General features: G+C 41.1%; 1 protein-coding gene across 1 annotated transcript in view; it reads left to right on the top strand.

The window, feature by feature from the left end:
- The window catches only part of LOC138821317 (guanylate cyclase soluble subunit alpha-2), a 204,037-nt gene that overhangs the window by 17,245 nt on the left and 164,129 nt on the right, over positions 1-22,663 (top strand). The window contains exons 2-3 of the mRNA XM_070013456.1: positions 11,516-11,577; positions 17,091-17,212. Of these exons, the coding sequence (XP_069869557.1) occupies positions 11,516-11,577; positions 17,091-17,212 (184 nt within the window). The remainder of the gene's footprint in view (positions 1-11,515; positions 11,578-17,090; positions 17,213-22,663) is intronic.

The raw sequence follows: 22,663 nt of genomic DNA, 5'->3' as shown, positions 1-22,663 counted from the left end.
AAACTTTTCCTTCCCTTGTTCCTAGACTCTTTTTGGGTACCACTTTACTGCAGCTCCTCAAATACAGAAAACAGTAAAGTCCTTGGAAATATTCAAATTATGGCTGCAAGAATTAAAAAAAAATATGTTTTTATTGGGAGGGAAGGGAAAGTAGGGGAAAAACAAAGGAGGGGGTAACAATGCTCGATAGGAAAGGTACTTATTACCTTACTCATGTAACCGTAACCCCTCTGTACGATATCTTTACAATAAAAAATATTAAACATTTTTTTAAAATTTGAAAGCAAAGCAATAACATTAAAAAATGAAAAAATATGTTGTTATTCTCTGTAAGTACTTGTACAAAGGAGTTGCCATTTGACAAGGCAGTTTATGAATACAACACGTCTTGATCAATGTCAACCCTTTCATCATTCTTTTTAAAAATATACTGTTAGGGGCTGAGAAGGTGGCTCAGTGGTAGAGCGCTTGCCTTGCATGCATGAGGCCCTGGGTTCGATTCCTCAGCACCACATAAGCAGAAAAAAAAAGCCAGAAGTGGCGCTATAGCTCAAGTGGTAGAGCGCTAGCCTTGAGCTGAAGAGCTGAGAGACAGCGCCCAGGCCCAGAGTTCAGGCCCCACGACCGGACCCCCCAAAATAAAAATCTACTGTTATTGTAAAGGTGATGTACAGATTCCTAAGTCAGGTCATGAGTACATTTCTTTTTGAGCAATATCTCCCCTTCCCTCACTCTCTCCCAGTTTTTCCCTCCCATCTCCACCCACAAGTTGCATAGCTCATTTTCCACATAGTGTCTAGTGAGTTCCATGCTACATTTGTTCACCCTTTGTCCCACCTTTTCTGTGCTTCTCCCAGCCCTGCTCCTATGAATATCCTTTGGTCTCACTGTGTGAATGTCTAGAGGATTGCATAATTTATCAAGTCCCCGTGTATTTTTTAAATCCCTCCCAATCCGACCTCTTTCCTCAATTTTCTTGTGTAGGCTGTGCATTGAATTTTGTTTTTTCTTTTCTTCTGTGCTGGTTTTGGGGCTTGAACTCGTAGGTCCTGAGCGTTTGTGCTCAAGGTTAGTGTTCTACTACTTGAGCCACAGCCCCACTTTTGGCTTTTTTAAGTGCTTAATTGGAGATTAGGGTCTCATGGACTTTCCCGCCTGGGCTGGCTTTGAACTTTGATCCTGGGATCTGAACCTCCTGAGAAGCGAGGCTTGCAGGTAGGTGTGAGCCACTAGCACCCAGCATGCATTCAATTTTATGACTGATTTCTCTCCCCACTTCTTGTCTTCATTCATCTACCCCGCTCCTGTTGACTCCAACCCCACACTTTGAGTACCTGGTGGTTATTTTGCTGGACTGTGAATTAGTCTTTCTAAGGAATTACGTTAGTTGAATTTTCCTCTGATTCTACCATATTTCAGCTAATAGGTTTGTGTATGTGTGCATGCCAGCTAGAAGGGTTTACTTCTAGATTCCATATATGAAGGAAAGACTGCATCATTTGTCTTTCTGGGCCTGGCTTACTTCACTTAAAGGCCAAAGGTTATTTCCTTCCACTAAGTCCATTGTTGTCCAATAGTGTACCCAAGAGATGAGAAGCCACCACTTGACTTTGTAGCACTTGCTAATTGGCACCTTTGGACAAGGATGCCTGTCTGGCTGTAGGTGTCCTAGTCATTAGCTATATTCAGCTTAGTATGATTTAATAATTCTTAACTGCTTCGCCTTCAAGAGAAGCATGCCTAGATGCATCAGATCCCACATACTTGGTAATATTGTATAACCTTATAAAATATAAGATCTATCTATCTATCTATCTATCTATCTATCTATCTATCTATCTATCTATCTATCTATCTATCTATCTGAGAAACATCCAGACATCCAGGAAACTCTTATTTTTTAAAACAGGAAATTGAAGTTCAGGAAAATAAATGTTTATTCACAAAAACCACAGGTAGCTAGGAGTTAATCCCTTTCAACTGTATTCTGGGTGCTGGGGAGAATGGAGTCATGAATTGCAGTTTAGAGGCCATTAGGAGCTTGGCTTTTGGAGGCAGTCAGACTAGATTGAATTTGAATCAGAACGTTTCCGATTCTTACTACCAAAGTGACTTAAGTGTTTTAAGCTTGTCTGGATTTTAGTTGATCGAGTTAGGAACTTGGGATCGCAGTTCTTCCTCTTCTGAGGGGTTGCTGTGAGGATCAGGTAGCATGACGTGTGGGATGTGTTGGGCCCAGTGTTTGACAGTCAGCCCCCCAGACACTGTTGGAGGCTGGTCCAGTGTTTGGCTCAGACACTGATTCTTATTTCACTATGTATACAGTCAGTGTTGTGCCATCTGTGAGGTTCAGAGACTTGAGCAATGTTCCCCCTGATTGCCTCAGGATATAGTGTGATCCATTTTATTTTTCTTCCCCAGCAAGTGTTCTCTAAGCAGTACCATCTTGTCTCATGGTTAGAAATATTGTTCAATGGATCCAAATTGCCTGAGAAAATGAGCAGTAGAATGATACATCTCCTCAAATCTTCCCATTCAAACACAAGCAGCCACAAACAGGACTGTCTAAACTATAACAACAGCTACAAATATGGGAAAACAATATGATAACCTTATGTTCATATCATGACATATTTTTGTTTTTTAAAAATGGAAAGGATGAATTTGACTTAAGTACTTGGGAACATTCTCCAATGAACACAAAAGAGAAGTAAGTTGTACTAGGAGGCTGTGAGCGGAATTGCTCAGCAGACCTAAATCCTTGGCTGGTGCTTTCAACCCTGTAACTTAGGCAAAACAGCTCAGTCTCTCTGATTCCCAGTTATTGTTTCTGTGAAATGTGGTTAATGAAATCTGAGACTCAGGGAGTTGTCACGAATGTGAATGTGTAATGGGTGGAGAAACAAAAGGGACTTAGCCGGTGTGAAATGTTTTGAGAACTAAAGATTGCATTACTATTCTCTGTGATTCTTTGAAAATATCCAGAATAGCTGGGTGACTTGAATGTGATCTTGTGTGAAGTTAGGGGAAGGACTTTAAAATAAGTAACCCTGCAAAATGATTCTTCAAGGAGGTATGCTTTCAGCTTAAATTAGTATTGATGGTATTGAGTCTTGTATCAAATTGCAATTTAGTGTCAACTTTTAGAAAAGCATTAACGTAAAACAACACACAAGGGAGAATACTTGGAAAGCAAACACACTTTGTAGAGGAAGACTTAATTATCATATTGATTCTACGTTAAGTATATTCAGTTTCAATCAATAATTATAGTGATAGTAATTACCAGGTGTTTTACTCTTTTGTGTATATGTCTAATCAGACAAAGTTTATTGGTTGGAATCCCCTATGGGTCAGTTAGTATAATGTTAGCTCTCAACTTCTGTTCTCAGCAGATTGCTGGAATGTCTACTCATCCTCCCCAGGAAAATAGAGGTTGGGTGAAGTCTTGAACCAACCATTGTAAGTAGAAGTTCAGTGATATTATAATACATTTATTACCCCCCCCCCAAATGCTAGCATTTTTGAATTTTTAACTTATTTATCTGGACTGAGTTTTGCTTATTAGTAAACTTGTATGTGGGTCACTTAAAATATGATTCCAGCTTTTCTGGAAGTTTTTCATCCTTGCACAAAGTGAGGTTAAGAATACCCAGAGATGGTAGTTGAATTTGTTCTGACTCTGTTTACCCCTGCTTCACATTGCAGCCTGGGCTTGCAATCACTGCTGAGAGCTGTGAACCCTCAACAAGGATTTTCTAGATGGGAGAAAGTGGAGACATCCCCACTTCCCCCTACCTCCCTCCACCCCCTGCCTCAAATTTCTTACTCCCAGGTGAAGAGACTGTTGGCTTATTTTATAGAAAGGTCACTAGCACAGCTGGACTTGAAATACAGAGGTCCTGACTCTAAGTTCTATATTTAATTTTGTCTTTTTAAATTTTTATTTTTAGTTTACATGTTTTAAGTTTAGTCAGAGGCTGGGAAAATGAATATTATGCCTGGATAAATCTCACGGGGACTGCTCCAGCTGGCTTTGAACTGTGATCCTCAGATCTCAGCCTCCTGAGTAGCTAGGATTATAGACGTGAGCCACTTATTTCTTTGAATTGTTTAATTAGCAAGGTCGGACCATTGGTGACTGCAGGCATAATTATGAATACGTTTTTGTTTAAGTTTTGGAATTTTCCAAAGGGTTTCTTTTTGTGGAGGTGGTATTAGGATTTGAATTCAGGGCCTTGTGCTTGCTAGACAGATGTTCTACCACGTGACCCATACACCCAATCACAGTTATTTTTTTGAACAGGTCTCACATTTATTCTTGGGCCAGCCTGGACCTCAACCCTCCTGTTTCATGTAGCTGGGATGGCAGGTATACACTACCATGCCAAGTTTTTTTGTTGGTTGAAATGAGAGTCTTGTGAATTTTTTTTTCTTGGACTGGTTTTGGAGTACAATCCTCCAGATCTCTACCTTCTGAGTAGCTGTGATTACAGGTATGACCTATCATACCCAACTGGCACAGGCTGGCTCAGTACTCAATGTTCTTATGTTATTAATCTTATTTACCCAAACCTCACAGGTGAGGCTCAGAACATCAACATATTATAGAGACTCTCATCCATACCATCATTTACCTTAGAAAGGATTGAGGGTTGAGATTGTGTGATTTCTGGTCTTTTGTCAGTACTGAAGTTTGAACTCAGTATTCCAAGCTTGATGGTTGAGTTGTTGAGGAAAAGGAGATAGGGCTCCTCCTTAGTACTATCTGAGATTGGGGCAAAAAAGGGATGAATGACAGAGAATATACAATGAATTGTTTGGAAGTACCTGTTTTGGGAGTTTAGATGGTGGTGGTAGAGATTTGGCCTATGGAAAGACAGTATAAAACCAGGTGCCAGTGGGCTGGCTTATGCCTGTAATCTTATCTTCTCTTGAGGCTGAGATCTGAGGATCATGAATTAAAGCCAGCCCTGGCAGGAAAATCTATGAGACTGTTGTCTCCAATTAACTGCCAAAAATCCAGAAGTGGAGCTGTGGCTCAGGTGGTCGAGTGCTAGTTTTGCACAGAAAAGCTCAGAAAGGGCACCCAGGCCCTGAGTTCAAGGCCTAGGACTGGTACATATACAAAAAAGGCAGTATGAAGATACTGGGTGCCCTGGGCAGAGGTAAGCCAGGGGAGGAGAGGAAATGGAGAAAGGGGAAGAGGATGTGCAATGAAGGTGTCTCTTTCTATAGGATCTTATGCAACATCTTCCTTCTTAACAGAAATTTGATTTAAAGACGTGTGTTTTCTCTAGGAACGAGCAGTTAACGTGAATACACATAGTTGTTTAATTTTGTGTGAACGTTAAAAAGTACTTTCTTATTGAAGACAGTTTCCTAGGGGAGGAAATGTTCTCTGTGTGTCAAACCTACGTAAGGTTTGAATGGATCATGCCATCTCTTCAACTTTGGTTCCTCCTCCTCCTCCTCCTCCTCCTCCTCCTCTTCCTCTGCCTCCTCCTCCTCTGCCTCCTCTTCCTTCTCCTTCCTCTTTCTCTCCCTCTCCCTCTTCTTCTCCCCCTCCCTTTCCCTTTCCTTCTTCCTTCTTTTTTGGTGATACTGGGGTTTGAACTCAGGGCATTGTGATTGTCTGCATTGGGATAGGGTCTAGTGTTTTATGCTTAGACCGGCTTGTCTCACGATCTTAGGAAATTTCCTGTATGGATGGGATGACAGGCATACGCTGCTGCACCCAGATTTTTAGTGGCTGAGATAGTCTCATGAATGTTTTTCCCAGGCGAACTTGAAATTTCCAGTCTCTTCCTTCCAATCTCCTTCCCCTGAATAGCTAGGCTTATAGGCAGGAATCATTACACCCAGCCCAAGGTTGGTTCCTTTCCATTCAGATAGTGATCATGTTAGTCTGCCTATTTCACTGGATTGGTATAAGATCTATTAGGATAACTTGTATTAAAAACGTACACTGTGAAGAACTCAGATAAAAGCCATGAAGTGTTTATTTTGTGCAATTCAGGTCGGAGGTGATAGGATTGGATTCTGGAGCCAGATTATTTGGGTTGCAAGTCTTGGCTTTGATTCTTTTTGCCCATTTGAAATGGGGACCTAAGCCTTTTCAGTCTAAGTCTTCTTATCCATAAAAAACAAAATAAAGCTGGGCGCTAGTAGCTCACGCCTGTAATTCTAGCTACCCAGGAGGCTGAGATCTGAGGATTGCAGTTCAAAGGCAGCCTGGGCAGGAAAGTCCATGAGACTCTTATCTCCAATAAACCACTAGAAAACCGGAAGTGGCGCTGTGGCTCAAATGGTAGAGTGCTCACCTTGAGCTGAAAAGCGCAGGGAAGCTGAAGATTGCCCAAGCCCAGAGTTCAAGCCCCATGAACGACCAAAAAAACAAAAACAAAAATGAAAAAACAAAACCAAAATAATAGCATTTACCTCATAGACCAAAGAAGCTAATATATATATATATACACACATATATATACAATGAGCTTAACACATACAGAAAAATTCATATATTGATGCTTTAAGCAGTATATATAAGTATAATTCTATATTCATCCAACAAACTCATGTTTGATTTTAAGCCACTAGTGACAGATAAATGAGACTATGTCTGAATTCAGCAATTACTAGTACACATCATTGGGCTGGTAGTGTCTCAGGGTTAGAATGCCCGATTAGCAAGTGTGAGGCCCCAAGTTCAAACCCCAGGACTGCTAAGGAAAAAAGATCAAGCCTGCCTCAGTAGCATCTTTCTCTTGCTATCTGGGCAATGAGCTACTCGGACCATTGCTGATCTGGTCAGATAAGGGGCAGACAGCACTGACTGTGTTCAGATTATGTCTCAAGGAAGCAATTCAATACTGAGTCTACATTTGAGACATCTGGGTCCCCCAGACCAATTGGATTTGAAAATGGGGGTGGGGTGGCACTCAGGTGTTAGACTGTAATACCCAGGCCCACTTGAAAATGACTGGCTTAGAATATTAGTATGCAGTGTATATTCACACTTTTTAGTTTCAAACGAGGACAAGTAATTGTATCATGTTGAAATAAGTAAAACAATAGGACTATTTACGGATGTTTCTTTGAAAACAAACCTGTTGTTTCCACTAAATCTGTATCTGCTATGTGTGTGTGTTTGTGTGTCTGTGTGTGTTACTAAGCAGAAATGAAAAAGTTTACATCAAATGATCACTGCTCTTATTATTAGCACAATAAAGGCTGCAAATATCAAATACGAGTAGGGATTTAGAGGATGTAAAAACCGTGGAATTGATCATCCAGGGCATCGGCTGGGATGGGGCCACACAGAGCCAGACTCTGCATTTCGTAGCATATTCACTGTGCCTGTGTGGCACACACAGCGGGCCCACGCCTGTAATCTTAGTTACTCAGGAGGCTGAGATGTGAGGATGAAGGTTGGAAGCCATCCTGAGCAGGAAAGGCTGTGAGACTCTTCTCTCCAATTAACCATCAAAAAGGCAGAAATAAAAAGGACCCTCAAGGACAGTGCCCAAGCAGAAAGGGAAGGAGGGAAGGAAGGATGAAAGGGAGGGAGCAGGGTGGGAAGGAAGGGAAGGAAGGAAAAGGAAGGAAGGGAAGGAAGGAGAAGGAAGGAAGGAAAGAAGGAGGCAGGAAAGGAAGAAAGGGAGAGAAGAAAGAAAGGGAGGGAAAAGAAGGAAGAAAGGAAAAAGAAAGACGAAAGACCAATGGACCTTCTTCTTTGGACACAAAGAACAGAGCAGGAGAGATAGGTGGTCCTTTAATTTTATAGGCCTATCCTAGAGGCTCTAAGAGACGAGGAGGAGGAGGGAGACAGACTCTACCATGACTATCCTAAAAAGAAGAACCAGAGAAGTCTATCATTCCCCTCTGCTTCCTCCTATGCTACGCATGGTGGCCTAGTATGGTCCCAACTCAACACAAAGACGCATGCACAGGAACAGAGAAAGCAGGAAAGAGAGAGCAACCATCTGTGTCTTGTACCAGGGCTCACACGGAGGGTTCCAGAAGCCTTCCATCCTGTGGCAATGAGAAGCCGGCTTCCTCCATGACTCTTATAACCAGCCCCATGGTTGACCTCACAGATGGAATGCCAGGCTTAGGAAAGGTCTCGGGATCCACACAACCAAGTCATGAAGCCAGCCCAGCATAGACAGAGACAGGATCACAGAAGAGTGTGAGCGGCCGCCGTTCCCAGCAGCCGGACCCATTGGCTCAGACAGGCCTGTGAAGTCCTCCACAGGCCCTGCCCTGCCTATCTGTAGCAGATGGCGTGGGAATCAGGCAAGAGGCAGCGGCAAGTGTGTGCGTGCGGCAAGTGTGTGCGTGCACACACGTGCATGCATGTGGCGTGAAACAGTTGTCATTGCACAGGGCACATGTTCATCTCAGTTCTACAGAGAAGTGGAGGTGGGGTGGGGAGGTTTGGCTTCCTGTGCTGTTTTTCTGTTTTGGTTTGTTCTGTTCTTTGATGTGCTGGAGTTGATACTGTCTTATTATGAGAAGCAGTGCACTTAGGCTTAGAAATAGTGGTAGCTCCGTTGTGGGTTTTTTGTTTTGTTGTGTGTATTAGACTAGTTGCCTGGGTTTTCCTATCTAAATCTTAGACTCCTCAACTAGATTTTGAAACTCATAAGGAAATAATGGTTTTCTGCTGATTAGTGTCATAACAATCATTTAACATTTGGACAAAGACTCTGCTGAATTTCAGTTAATTTGCATAAAAACAATGTATTATGTGAGGAATCATTTTTTTCAACAGCGATCAAAAGTACACTGAGTAAAGTCATTTAGTTTGTAATTCAAGAGCTTTATGTATTTGTGTGTGTGTGTGTGTGTGTGTGTGTGTGTGTTGTGTGTGTGTGTGTGTGTGTGTGTGTGTGTGTGTATGTGTGTTTGCTTGCCTGCCAGTACTGAGGCTTGAACTTGGGGCTTGAATGCTGTCCCTTAGCTTTTTTCAGGCTGATGCTCTTCCACTTGAGCAGCCCCCGCTTCTGGCTTTCTGTTGGTTAATTGGAGAAAAGAGTCTCACAGACTTGTCTGCCCAGGCTGGCTTCGAACCTTCATCCCCAGATCTCAATCTCCTGAGTAGCTATGATTGTAGGCATGTGCTACTCGTGCCCATCTAGAGCTTGAGTTTTGAACTCAGTTTGATCCGCAGCCATTTTGTTTTTCTGAATTCCTTCTTCAGGACAAGAACAGAGAGACGTGTCTGCGGGGGGGGATACTGCCTGTCGTGGGGTCAGCCAAGGAGCTATGTTGTCAAAGGAGCAGATGAAAGAGCCAGGTTCTTCAAAGCCCTCACTTCCCCACGGTCTGCATTGCCTTGCATTACTGGATCATTGGAGAACTAGACAGGACTCACCCCTGCAGGAGGATTGGGCCTATTTGTGGGTCTTCATGCCCTGAGATTATGGAAGATGACTGACACTGATAAAGCTGTGGTTCCAGGTCATCAGACACAAGTCAAGGAAGACTGGAAAGAACCCATGATGATATATTATGGAGCCCCATAAGATATAGTGTGGAAGCTAGCCTTGGCTGGCAGGAGATACTATATTGTTAGCCCATGTGCTTGACTTTGGGGGCTCCCCTGGCCTGAGTATGATAGAGGATCTATATCAATGCAGTGCCAACTTCAAGCTCAGTCCCCTGTGCTTAAGGAACATTTCCTTTAAATATATTTGTAAACTACACACTTAACCCTGTCTGAGTGTGGAAGTCATTGCTTCCCACAAGAAGGAAGTTCCTTTTCAGAGCTTTGCTCCTTTCACAAACATGCGCTTTGTCATGACTGGGAAAAGTCTAGTCTTGGGAAGAAAATGTCCTTTAGGAAAATAAAAGACATTTGTACACAGGTCATCCCAGGCTCCAGTGGCCCTGTGCATCTTAGTTTCTGCTTTCTTTAGAAAGCCTGTGTTTTGTGTCCAGAGCGAGTGGGAAGGAGTTGCTCGCTCCTTGGCACCTTGGCGGAGGTGTTCGCTTAGAGCTGTTAGAGGGAGTTAGCTTAGCTTGGGACTGCCAGGGGAGCCAGGGATGGAAAGGACTTCACTTGGGCTACCCTGGGCTGGATGTGTGCCACACCGACTGTGCCCATGTCATCTTCTTCATTGTTTTCTTGGTTCAGGGTTGCCATTTCTTTACTCTGCTTTGACAGAATGAGATGTCATTCATCCTTTGAAGCAGGTATAAATAGGCCAATCATGGTCCAGGTAAATGCCTGGGTCGAAAACAAGACCCTAGCAAGTGCAAGGCCCTGAGTTCAAGGGAAAAAATGGCAATCACTCTAAAGGACTTGAGGCTCAGAATTTATCTTTATCAACTGCATCTTAGTTAGAACTTTTCTACTTTTTAGAGGGACTACATTGGAGTAATTGATTAGTTAAAGCTCATGAGATCATCAAGCTGTGGCAGTGTGTCAAACGTCGAAGGATGTGTATTATATTCACATTTCCCTACAACTCTTCCTGGGTTATAATGAACAAATGTTTAGTGTACTCTTTTGATGGCTTTTCCCAACTTGGTGGACAACAGGGGTTTTATTATTTAAGATAGTTGCTTTCTTGCTCTTGGGAAATCGGTCAGTTCTTATCATGACTTCTCACTGAAAAATCTGTGTTCTGGGTTGTTTGTGCTCCATTTATGGCTAAGTTTAAAACCCCAAGTCTCAGCCCTGCTGCCTGAATAAGTCTAAAAACCATTTCTTGATCGAAAATTTAAAAAAAACTATCTTGAACCATCATGAGATGGGCTAGATTATACAAGTCAGTCATGAGCTACTTAAGGGGGGAGGGGTGGTTGAAGACAAATAGGAGACATCAGAGGAAACAATTTCTTTGATACCAAGAAAGTCAGGCTGATTGCTCTTTGAGGCTGTGGGATCTGGACCCCCTGCTTCTGGTCCTACCTGAATCTCTCTATTGGTCATCTCTGATGTCAATTAACAATCCTGGGCGGGATCATCTGACAGAAAGCCTACTCGAAAGTTGAGGGAGTTAGGGCTTGGCTCAGGTGGTCAAGTGCCAGCCAACGAGTGAAAACATCAGACCAAAAAAAAAAAAAAGAAAGTTGATTACTTTAACTCAATTTACTTTTGCCTTTCAGATCCTTCTTGAATGTTTTGCTAAAAGCTAAAACCTCAGTCGGTCATTTCCTGACCCAGATTGTACATACCGGTCATGAAGACCCATCACCTGTGTGTCTGTTGTACATTCTTGCCCTCTGCTCCTCCAGGCTACCTGGCAGCCGATGGGTTTTTCATTGACCTTAGCAGCTGCTTCAGAAAAATGAAAAAAAGTTTAAAAAGCCAGGAAATCCTGCCAAAGTGCACATTGGGAAAGTTTGGGCCAATTGCAGAGTGTTTCATTAGTTGCTCTGGAGAAAATGCCTGGCCTGGTGCAAAAGGGGTGAAAATTCTCGGAGAGAATTCAGAAGCTCCCTGCCGGCCAGCGTGGGAATGACGCTGTTTTGCTGATCTCTCTATTCTTGTTTTATCCCATAGCCTCAGACCATACAGCAGACTCTCAAAAGGACGCTGCAGTATTATGAGCATCAAGTGATTGGGTGAGTAGAAAATGGATTTTGGTCATTAAGGGAGACAAATTAGAGTGAATTTCCTCAAACACAGCTGGGGATCGTGTGGTTATTCTGGTGTCCTGAGCCTCCTTTTCACATTGGCAGAGTTCTCAAAGTGTGGGGTGGGGACAAAGGTGGGTCCCTTGGAGTGCTTCCCTTTGGTTTATGAATTCTTGTGTGTGTGTTTGCACACACATGTGAGAACATGCACCAGTCAGTCCTGGGCCTTGAACGCAGGGCCTGGGTGCTGTCTCTGAGGTTTTTCCCTCAACACTTTGAACCACAGCTCCACTTCTAGCTCTTTGGTAGTTAATTGGTGATAAGAGTCTCACAGACTTCACTGAAGGGCCGGCTTTAAACTGTGATTCCCAGATCTCAGCCTCCTGAGTAAACTAGGATCACAGGCATGAGCCACAGTTGCCTGAATGAATTTGATTCTATTAAGTGACATCCCCTTTTGATATTGTTTTCCCCTCCCTTTTTGCTTTCTGTCCTTTCAAATATCAAGATTGAATCTCATGATTTTGCCTCATGATGGTTATAAGGGTTATCAGTCTTATTGGGGGGGCTATGAATGGGAGTCTGTAGTCATATAGAATTCAATTATAATAACACTTCAAGGATTATTACTAATGGAGCTACAGTCTTGTGCTGCTACTATTTTCTTCATTTTCCCCCTATTTCTCCAAGTGCTTATCATAGAGTGTGAAGTCAGATTTAATGTCCAAAGATGAGAAGTCAAAGTCTTATCAGCGCATAGAACTTTGTGTGTATGTCTATGTGTGTGATCATGGGGCTCAAACTCAGGGTTTTGTGCTGAGGAGTTTTGTACTCAAGGCTGGTACTCTACTACTTGGGCCATGCTTCCATTTCCCACTTTTTTGCTGGTTGGTTGGAGATAGGAGTCTCTCAAATGTTCCTGCCACAGGGCTGGTTTTGAACCTTGATCTTCAGATCAAGTCTCTTAAGTAGACAGGATTATAAGCATGAGCTACTGGCACATAGCTCATAGCTTAAGCGCACATAGAATTTTCAATAAGTAACTTTATTTCTTTTGTAAAATGTGATGATGGTGTTGATGATGATGATAATGATAACTCAGTGGAGGTTTACATATCATGACTAAATACGCTAATTTCAATGAAAGTACTTTGGGCTGATTCTAGTAGAAAATGGTGGACACATATAAAAGGCCTAAAGTTACTTTCTTGAATAACGTAGCTATAAAGATTAAATTCATTGACATTGAAGTCCATTTTAAAAAATTCACCTTGTTAGTGTTTTTTATGTGCATTTGTCTTTGTGGGGAATCAAGGTTCAAATTCTGGCTTGTCCTGAAATATCAAGAATCATTTTATACTCTGGGTAAGTCTTTGCCATGGACATCAGGAGCATGGTTTAGGCTATGGCAATGTGACATGATTGGTGGTTGTTTTTTTCATTTTTAAACAAAATTAAAGGGAAGGAAACCAATGGAAAGATAATTCCAGTACCTAGTACAATGCCACATAACTGTAAGTGCTTGATGATTATGTTAATTGTCATTTCAAAGGGAATTGCTTTGAAACTTTGTCAGGCTAATTCTCAAGAGTGCAGTACTAGCAAAAACATACTATTTAAACTCATGAGATGGCTTTTAGTTTGAGGCCATTAGTGATTTCAAACGGTTTATCCTAATGGAGCTAAAGAATGTCAAATTAATCTTTCCCCACACATTCTAAAATAAAACTTAATCACTCTCATTGAGTTTGCTACTTTGAAAAGTATGGTGTATAGATCGCAGTAGATAATACACTTAGAGCTATTCCTACTGTGGGGACCCTCTGGCCTATTAACAAAATAAGACCCTCGAAATCACCCTGCCAAGGCAATGGTAGGCAGGACTCAAAATTCAATAAATATGGGAGCTTTTTCATAGGAATATAAACACCAATACTAGCCATTATCACTTCCCAAATATCCCTTGACAAAAAATGTTCTCCATCTGATATATTCAATACTGAATATTTGTTTGCTCTTATATTCACTCTTGTTGCCATTCATAATATTTTTAGGACAGCACCTGTCATTCAACTTAAATCATTTTTCTGGGGTTATGAACATTCTTTCTACTTTGAGATCCAATAACTAACGATATAGTCTTATCTGTGAATTAAACTAAGTCTTCAAGGGCAATTGGGACTCCTTTTCTTTTTCCTTTTGTCAGTACTGGGGTTTGAACCTGGGATCTCATGTTTGCTACACAGGTGCTTTGCCACTTGAGCCAGAACCCCAGCCCCTTTGGGCTATTGTTTATTTCTTGGAGAGAGTATTGCATTTTTTTTTCTTGGAGCTAGTTCCAACTACTCTCTTCCTGTGCCTCTTTGTAGCTAGGATTACAGGCGTAAACTACACACCTGATTTGTTGGTTGAGGGAAGGTCTTGCTGTTTTCTCTGGCTGGCTTTAAAATGAGAGCCTCTTGATCTCTGCCCCCCAAGTAGCTGGGATTATACAGGTGTGTGTCATCACATTGCATTATAGTGGATGACCGAAATAAATAGATAACCAAACTGTATCATGATAATTAGCAGAGAGGCTGCCTCAACTTTGCTGCTTTCTGTGTAGACATGCTCTATGGCAGTTTTTGTTCTGGAAGTTTCTTTCCTGGTTTTGCTCATGGCAAGCACAGCAAAAAGAGTAGGGTAATTTGACTCTAGTATAAGGAGGTATCTCCATGTCCCATTGGATCCAGATAGGCCTATGAGCATATTTTTGGGTGTTGGCTAACTTCCTGGGGTCTAGGAACCTTCATTCACTGCTTTTATTTGCATTGGCTCTGCTTTCTATGTCTCTTTAAAAACTGAAAAAGCAGAGCAACTAATGTCACTAACACCTCAACTAAAAGGTGTTCACACCTATATGTTTTTCCTCTGAAGAAAAGACAATTTAAGGCTTTTTAATCTCCGTGATAAGGAATGTGTTTCCTTACAGTTAGGGGATTTCAGGCAATGGAGGGTAAGTGCTGATAAACATGATTTGTCTTATTTGTAGAGGTGTGTGTGTGTGTGTGTGGGGGATGAGTGTGAAGCAGATGTTTTCCTATTTCTGACATTGGGTTTTGCCTAAGGCCTGTCTTAAAACAGTTCATCTTAGGTATTGTATAGAGTCAGGACAGGTAACAGAGTAACTAAGCTAGCCCTCCTCTTTTTTTTATTTAACAAATTTTATTGTAAAGGTAAGGTATGGAGGGGTTGTAGCCCTTCTCTTTTTGAATTTCTTAATTTACACCCTTCAACCATGGGCCTTCCCTAGTTTTCATTCCTTTCCCCAAACTTGCCCTTAGATCCAATTTCTCTGTCAGAGATCTAGCATAGTGTTCTAAGCTTCTAAGCTATTCAAAGGCTCCCCGAGAGAGGATTGGGAGGGAGTAAAATAACCTCTCTGCCTCATCTTCATTGTCTTTAAACATTCATTCTACTCCTTAATTTATGCACTTATTCATTTATGTATTCACAGAGATCACTTGCATCGGGGAATAGAGTCCTAGAATCATTTATTCATGCTCTGTGATCCATCTCCTCATCTCTACGGGGCTCTTCATCTCTCATGGAGTTGTAAAATTCATAGTTGTGGTACTGCCACCTTCCCGCCACCTTTTTTTTTTTTTTTTTTTTTTTGCAAGTCCTGAGGCTTGAACTGGGGGCATGGGCTCTGTCCCTGAGCTTCTTTGGCTCAAGGTTAGCACTCTATCACTTGAGCCACAGTGGCACTTCTGGCTTTTTTCTGAGTAGTTTGTTGGAGATGAGAGTCTCATGGACTTTCCTGCCTGGGCTGGCTTCAACCACGAACCTCAGATCTTGGTCTCCTGAGTAGCTAGGATTACAGGCCTGAGCCACCAGCACCCGACAAGAGCTTTTAGTTACCTTTGTTTTCCATGTAGCCTTAATATGCTACCTTTGTGTGTGAGACTGATCTTATAGTACACAAGGTTGTGGTGTGTAGCACATTGGTGCCAACGTTGGCATCTTGTTCGTGTAGCTGTCTTCATCCCTTAACTAAAGACAAGAAAAGGTGCAGGTTATTTTTTGGTTTGTTAGACTGTACTAGTGTTTGAACTCAAGGTCTCACACTTGCTTGGGTTGACTTGGTTGGTGATGTGCTACTATTTGAAACACAGCTCTAGCACAGCTTTTAGCTGGTTAGTCTCAGACTTTTCTGCCCAAGCTACCTTCTAACTCTGATAGTTAGAGCTGGGTGCCAGTGACTCATGCTTTTTAATTCTAGCCATTCAGGAGGCTGAATTCTGAGGATCATGTTTGGTACCTGACTATTTGACACTGTAGTTTTGAACTTATTGTCTTTCTCTTTATCTGCTTGCTTTCTTTTCTCTCTTTTTCTTGGCTGTCCAGAATTTAGTTGTTTAACTTCAGTAGCTGGACATAGCTAGTTCGTATTACAGCTATTTTTCTCCTTGCTAATTACTTTCACTTTTGATTATTTGTTTTCAATCTCAATTTTTGTCCTCTGAGTGCCTGACTTCTCTACTCACATTTACATTGCCTGATTCCTATTGGCCTGTGGTACATGACTGTGCTACTGTGACAGAACAGTGTAGATGGATTTCCTTAGTAAGCAGCCTTGGGAAACACATGATAATCAGTATTGCTGAGATCTCTTGCTCATCCATTAGCTAACTTAACCAATACAGCTTAAAGAATGCGAATCTGGACTCTGCCTCATCGTTGTGTTAGGAACTGGGTGTGGGCTTGGTGGTGCATATCTATGATCCCAGCACACCTGAGAAGAGGAAGGGAAGATTGTGAGTTCCAGGCCAGCCTGGGCTACATAGCAAGACCCTGGTCTCAAAACCATCAAGAAGAAGAAAATGAGAGTAGTGTTTCCTGTAGTCATTTGAAATTATATTCTACCACTCTGATTATCACTGTGGGTTCAATGTTTGTTTTACACAGCCAACCTTCTGTTCTCCTTTTCCCTTTGACAATGCATGAGGAATTAAACCAAAATAATCCCAATAGAATATCGGAAGTGCAATTAAGAGTGGGCGAGACCTGGTTAGTTTGGAAACAAACTTCAGATATATTGCTTAGGCTCCCATGATCAGATTTTTTTTGGCTGTAAATTGACTTCTCTTCCATCTATTTACAGTAAAGAACTATATATTTTTTGAACAATAACAAGTTAGACTGGTACATTATCCGCTGCTTAACTGTGTTTGAAGAAATATTGCTGAGTATACTACCTGCGTTATTTAATTCTATGCAGGCAGTTGATAGGTCAATTGCAGTGAGCTCACATTATAGATAAGGACAGGGAGGATGGCAGCAAAAATAAATGTTATACAAGGTCTTGGAAAGGTATGTTTTCTTACGAGGCATTTTAAAGTGTAATTACTCTCAAAGTGTAGATAGCCACAGGTTATGTATGCTTGGTTAGATGTATGAGTGCATTTGCAAATACTTCCAAAAATGTCTCCATCTGCTGATTTTTACTTTCCTCTTAGTTATAGGGATGCTGAGAAGAACTTCCACAATATCTCTAACAGATGCTCCTATTCGGACCATTCCAACAAAGAGGAAGTTGAAGACGTCTCAGGAATTCTCCAGTGTACCGCGAATATACTCGGTATTTTAACTATGTGTGTGTCTGGTTGGCAGAGGATGGGAAAGAGGGGAGGGGAAGAGGAAGGGCATCAGCGGTTTATTTTCTGTTTGGGTGATTTGAAGAGCTCTGGCAAATGGAGATGCAATCCTTGTCTTCACATACTTTAACTCTGCTCAAGACTTTTGAGCGCAAGTTACTATGCTTGCCATTTTCCTGCAGATGGAAAAAAAGCAACAACATTCTAACAGAAATATTTACTTTCCTAGCTGTTCATCTGTGAGTGCTCTTTGCTTCTTATTATCTGAATTTCTTTGGCCCTAACTCTGAGCTGAAAAGATCTCAGTTGCCTCTTAAAGTCATACCCTGTTATTTCTGGGAGACCCTGGGTTAAAGCTGAACTTGTGATGGATTCTACAGTTCAGAGGTCACTTTCTTGACCATCATTGAAATTTCTACTGAATTGCCCTGCCTGGGTCTGGAGAAATGTGCATATTGGAGACACAAGTAGGCATCTTCTAGTTTTTGTTTTTGTTTTGGATGGTTCCAACAAGGTGGAAAGTACTGTTCTAAATGGCACTGGATTCTGCAACCTTAAGACAACTGAGCCATCCTGTGGTACTATCTGAAGGTCTTGGGGTGGGAGAGCTGTACTGAATTCCATGCAGCATTGATTCTCATGTGCCTTCCAGGACAGAAACTATAGAAAGCCATCTCAATTTTAGGATAATGTAGCAGGAATACTTTCTGCCCTAGTACCTCACAGCTTTTCTGTTTAAAAAAGCACCTCTTTGTTTGCAGTTCTTTTGGGGATCTTCCTTTTTTTTTTGTCCTGACTCTGATAGGAGTCCAGGGGTGCTGGTGTAGGTGGGAGCGTGGCAGTTCTGAGTGGTTGGCTCTGTACAGAAAGCAGTGTCACGTGACCTTCAGATCAGGTGATGGGTGGCAGGGTTTATTTTCCTGTATGGAAAATACTTTTCTCTGGAGATATCAAGTCCTTTCTACCAATAAGTGCTAGGTGAGCTCAACCCATCCATCTCCAGAGTGGTCTAAGTCTGTGATTTCCACTTATCTTTGGAGAGCGTCGGTAGAAAACTGAAGGATTGAAATGAATGACTTCTTTCATCTACTTCTTAACCTCATACTGGGTTGCCCTAGAGCCTGGAAACCTGTTTGCTTGTTTCTGCACTTAAGTCTTTCTCATGCTTTAGTTACCACCCCAAAGACTGGAAGACCTCAGTCAGAAAATAGCACACTCGTAAATGTTTTTCTTCCCAAAAGGACCATTTCTGACTGCTTGGTGCAAATTTTACAGGATTTGGGGTTGAAACTTGAGTTTGGGCTCACCAGAGTGGTTCATGCTTCTCTTTTTAGGAGTTTAGAAAATGGTTGTGTCTATTTTCCTATGTTTTCAAATTAGGAATATCAAATGTAGTCTGCTTCTTGCCTTCTAGTCATCTCTTTCAGTTGCCCTGGTAATGTAGCCCATTGCTCTAATGGGGCCTTTAGCTTTAGCTGGGGAAAAGACGATGTGAACGAAATCAGCTATAAGCAAGGCCTTTCCTGCTGGAAGGTTTTAGCGTTAAAGTTATTGCATTATTTGCTTCATAATGCCTTTTGCTTACTGAAATGATCTAACTCTAGCCACCTGAGAAATACAAACTTATTTTTAAAAAGCTACAATATGGGGCTGGGAAGTTGGCTCAGTGGTAGAGCGCTTGCCTTGCATGTCTGAGGCCCTGGGTTCGATTCCTGAGCACCACATAAGCAAAAAGAAAAAAGCCGGAAGTGGTGCTGTAGCTCAAGTGGTAGAGCGCTAGCCTTGAGCTGAAGAGCTGAGGGACAGCGCCCAGGCCCAGAGTTCAGGCCCACGACTGGATTAAAAAAAAAAAAAAAAAAAGCTACAATATGAAATGTCTGTTTCTAGTTAATATTAGATAGTGAAAACTGTGTTTATATTTCTGTAAAGCATGACATTTGGCATTCTTGTGGAAAGTGCCATAGTTGAATGGTTTGATGAACTAGGTTTTCAAGGATCTATATTATGTTGCTGCAGAAATCTTGCTGCTTGGCCCCAGTGCTTGGTGTTAAGTGGTATAGGACAGGGGAGAAAGGGAATGAGAATTAAGAACCACACTCTCTTCTTTGCCATCGTGAGTTAAAATAGAAACGTAGTTATGACTGTTTCAGTTTCAACAAGTTTTGATGCTATTAAGAGGGATGTGGGTGTTTGCGTTAGAGAGCTGCAAGAGTTATGGGATGGGGGAGGTAACATCGGAAAAGAACATTGATCATAGGTCACAGATCAGGCAGACTGAACGTATTTCCCAACAGAAGCTTTGTTATTTTTACTATGTATCTGCTAAGTATTGCATGACACCTTTGTTTATCCTGTGCTGGTTAAGCGTATTTTTCTCTCCCAGTAATCAAGAAGGGCATGAATCGGGAAAGGACATTGGTTAACAGTTTCTCTATTTCGAAGGTTTCTCTCAGGTTTAATGTTTAAGGTTTCAATGTTTTGTCTTCTTAAAAAAGTTAACACATTTAAAGTCAGGACAGAACCATGCTATCAAGGGATTGCTTTCTTTGGAAAGCTCTAGAGAGGCTGAAGGAGGCACTGATCTTTGGGCCTCACACCTGCCAGTGTTTTCTGAAATGCTGTGAAATTGTAGCTTGTTATTTATTTATTTATTTTTAAAAAAGGACCACAGATTCTGAAGTCTAGCTGCCTGCCATCAAACTTGCAGTGTTGTTTATTTATTTTTATTTTTATGTTTATTTTTAATCAGTAACAGTGGATAGTATATACATCTTCATGTACATACTTGTTCTTTCTTCGTGAATTTTGGATGTCCACTTAGGAGCCTTCTCGTTGGAAAGATCTGAACAAGTCTTGGGTCAGTGTCTTACTTCATACATGTCTTTTCCCCAGTGTTATTCTGGCAACAGATAGAAGTCCAAGAGGGGCTGATTAAAATGAGGGGAACCAAACTCAATTCTACAATGGTGCCTTTCCTCAGTTCTTGCTCAACTTTCTTTTCTGATGGGCTGAGGGTATTTAGTGGTCAAGTGCCATGTTTATCTTTTTGTTTTTTTGAATGATCAAATCTTTGATAGAAAAATGGCTTAATATTGTCATATAACCCATTTACATGCTCCCATCTACATTATAACATCACTAGATTACCTATAACGTTGGATAAAAGCTGCAGAAATATCAGAACTTTTCAATAGCAATAATTAGAGAAGACACGTTTCTCTTTTTGAATCCTGCCAGCCAGGGCAAATTGCCTGGCTAGATAGGTATCTTAAGAGATAGGGTTTGAAAGACAAAGTGAGGCTGAGGATCTGTCCAAGGGAACTAAAGACAAAGACAGGCCAGTGCCAAGTGATCCTCTTGGATCCTGGACCAGGGGAAAATTTGCATGTTTTTGGGACATTACATGAAATACGAATATAAACTGAGTATTAGAGGATAGCATTGTATGAAAAAGCACTGACACACTTAGGTGTGTGTGTGTGTGTGTGTGTGTGTGTGTGTGTACACAATAAGAGAGAAGAGAAAGAGGAAGGAAAAGAGGAGAAAACCAGAGAAAGAGAAAAAAAATGGGGCTTTTTTTTTTTTTTACAAATTGGTGAAACTTGGAAAAGGAATATGGGAATTAAAAAAAAAATTCCTGCAACTTATAAGTCTGATATTTCAAAAAAAAAAACTGTGGGATACAGTTAAACTTAAAAATAGATTATAAGTCCCAATGTACTTTTGATTCTATCAGGTTGTAGTCTCAATTAAAAAAAGTGAAACAACACTGTAGAAAACTAAAATAGCAAAATAGGTTTGTGATTTGGCAGTCTACTTGTATACTTACGTGCCTTTTGCTTTTCTTAGCGTCTATAATCGGTGTCTAGATCAGATCCCATTGGATAGGGTTGAAAGTGTGAGAGACATCAAGTTTTATGGTTCACTTGTGACTTGATGTAGTGATGTGACAGACATCAAGCTTTGTGGTTCACTTGTGACTTGATTTAGTGATGTGGATCATGGAAATGAGATTGATGTAGTGGTGATGATTCTACCATTTTCCTAATATTCTATCAGAAGAGCCGGTTGGCTCATCCATGTTCTAGACTATATATTTTTTTCAACTTAGAAAATTCTGTGTCCAGCTAGGCACTGGTGGCTCAGGCCTGTAATTCTAGCTACTCAGGAGGCTGAAATCTGAGGATCATGATTTGAAGCAAGCTGAGGCAGGAAAGTCTGTAAGATTCTTACCTCCAATAAACTACTCAGAAAAAGCCAGAAGTAGTGCTGTGGCTCAGGTGGTAGAGCACTAGCTTTGTGCACAAAGAGGCCCAGTGCCCTAAATTCAAGCCCCAGGACCAGGGAAAAGAAAAGAAAAAGAAAAAGCTGTGTAATAATGAATATACATACATCAGAATAAAATAAAAATAAAATGGTAGACAACCTCTGTTGCCTAAGTTTTCTGTTTTCTTGATCAGATAGTGACAGTCACACTAGGATTTCAAAGTTTTTTCTCAGAATCCTTTTACTATTAGATAATTTTCGGCTTCCCTAATACTTGGTGTGATTTGCAAAGCCTCATCAATCATTGACATATTCTCCTCTGTAGATTCTGATTTTTTTTTGGATTGCTTTTCTGACATTTTAAATACCAGGGTAGATTATTTTTCATAGCCTGCCATCAGTCATTAGATAGCATTGCCATGTGCTATAAAAGTGCTTCTATATTTAGTAGCAGTGCTTTGTTCGTTTCCTTACAGCAGTGAGCAAGTATGGTTAGTTCAGTAGAATTTTCACTTGAAGAGGGACATCATGCTAAGTAGTTGTTGAGAGGTTAAATCTAATTGAAGGGTATGTAAAACAAACTATTTAGAAGATAACAAATACCTCTGTTACTATATGGATAGTTAAAATGATTCCCAGCACCCAGATATAAAACTTAAGGACCTACAACAGAGATTTGTATTAGTGAGTCATCTTTAGATTTCAAACTTAATATATGCACAGGTAAATGTCTCAAGTCCACTCAATTCTCCTCGCTTCTCTCCCCTCCCACCTCAATACTTTGATGTTACCTGGGACCTCACCATCCTAACCCTGTGGTAACAAAAATTTTAATTAGATAATGAAGTGAATATAGCCTAGACAACCAGGAGACAGACCTAATAATAGCCGTAATCACAGATCATTATTTCCCCCTCTCACCTTTGTATAAATCTTAGACAAATAGGATTTGTGGGATAGACTAAATGATATTTACACCTGGGGACTTGATTGAGGTTGGCCTTATTTGTATCTTATGTAAGTTCTGAATAGTGACACAAGGATGCTCATGATAGGTTGTACTGTAGGGTAGGTCTACAGACAGCAGAGATCTAAAAATAAGATTGTCCATGTTTGGAGATTTGCACTCAGAACAAGGTTGCCATAGTCACAAGGCTAAAAAAAAAATC

This window comes from Dipodomys merriami, unplaced genomic scaffold (genome assembly GCF_024711535.1).
Source record: "Dipodomys merriami isolate MVZ:Mamm:240054 unplaced genomic scaffold, mDipMer1.0.p SCAF_91, whole genome shotgun sequence".
NCBI classification, from domain to species: domain Eukaryota; kingdom Metazoa; phylum Chordata; class Mammalia; order Rodentia; family Heteromyidae; genus Dipodomys; species Dipodomys merriami.
The sequence above is the reverse complement of the archived record's forward strand: the minus strand, read 5'-3'. Positions and strand labels throughout refer to the sequence as shown.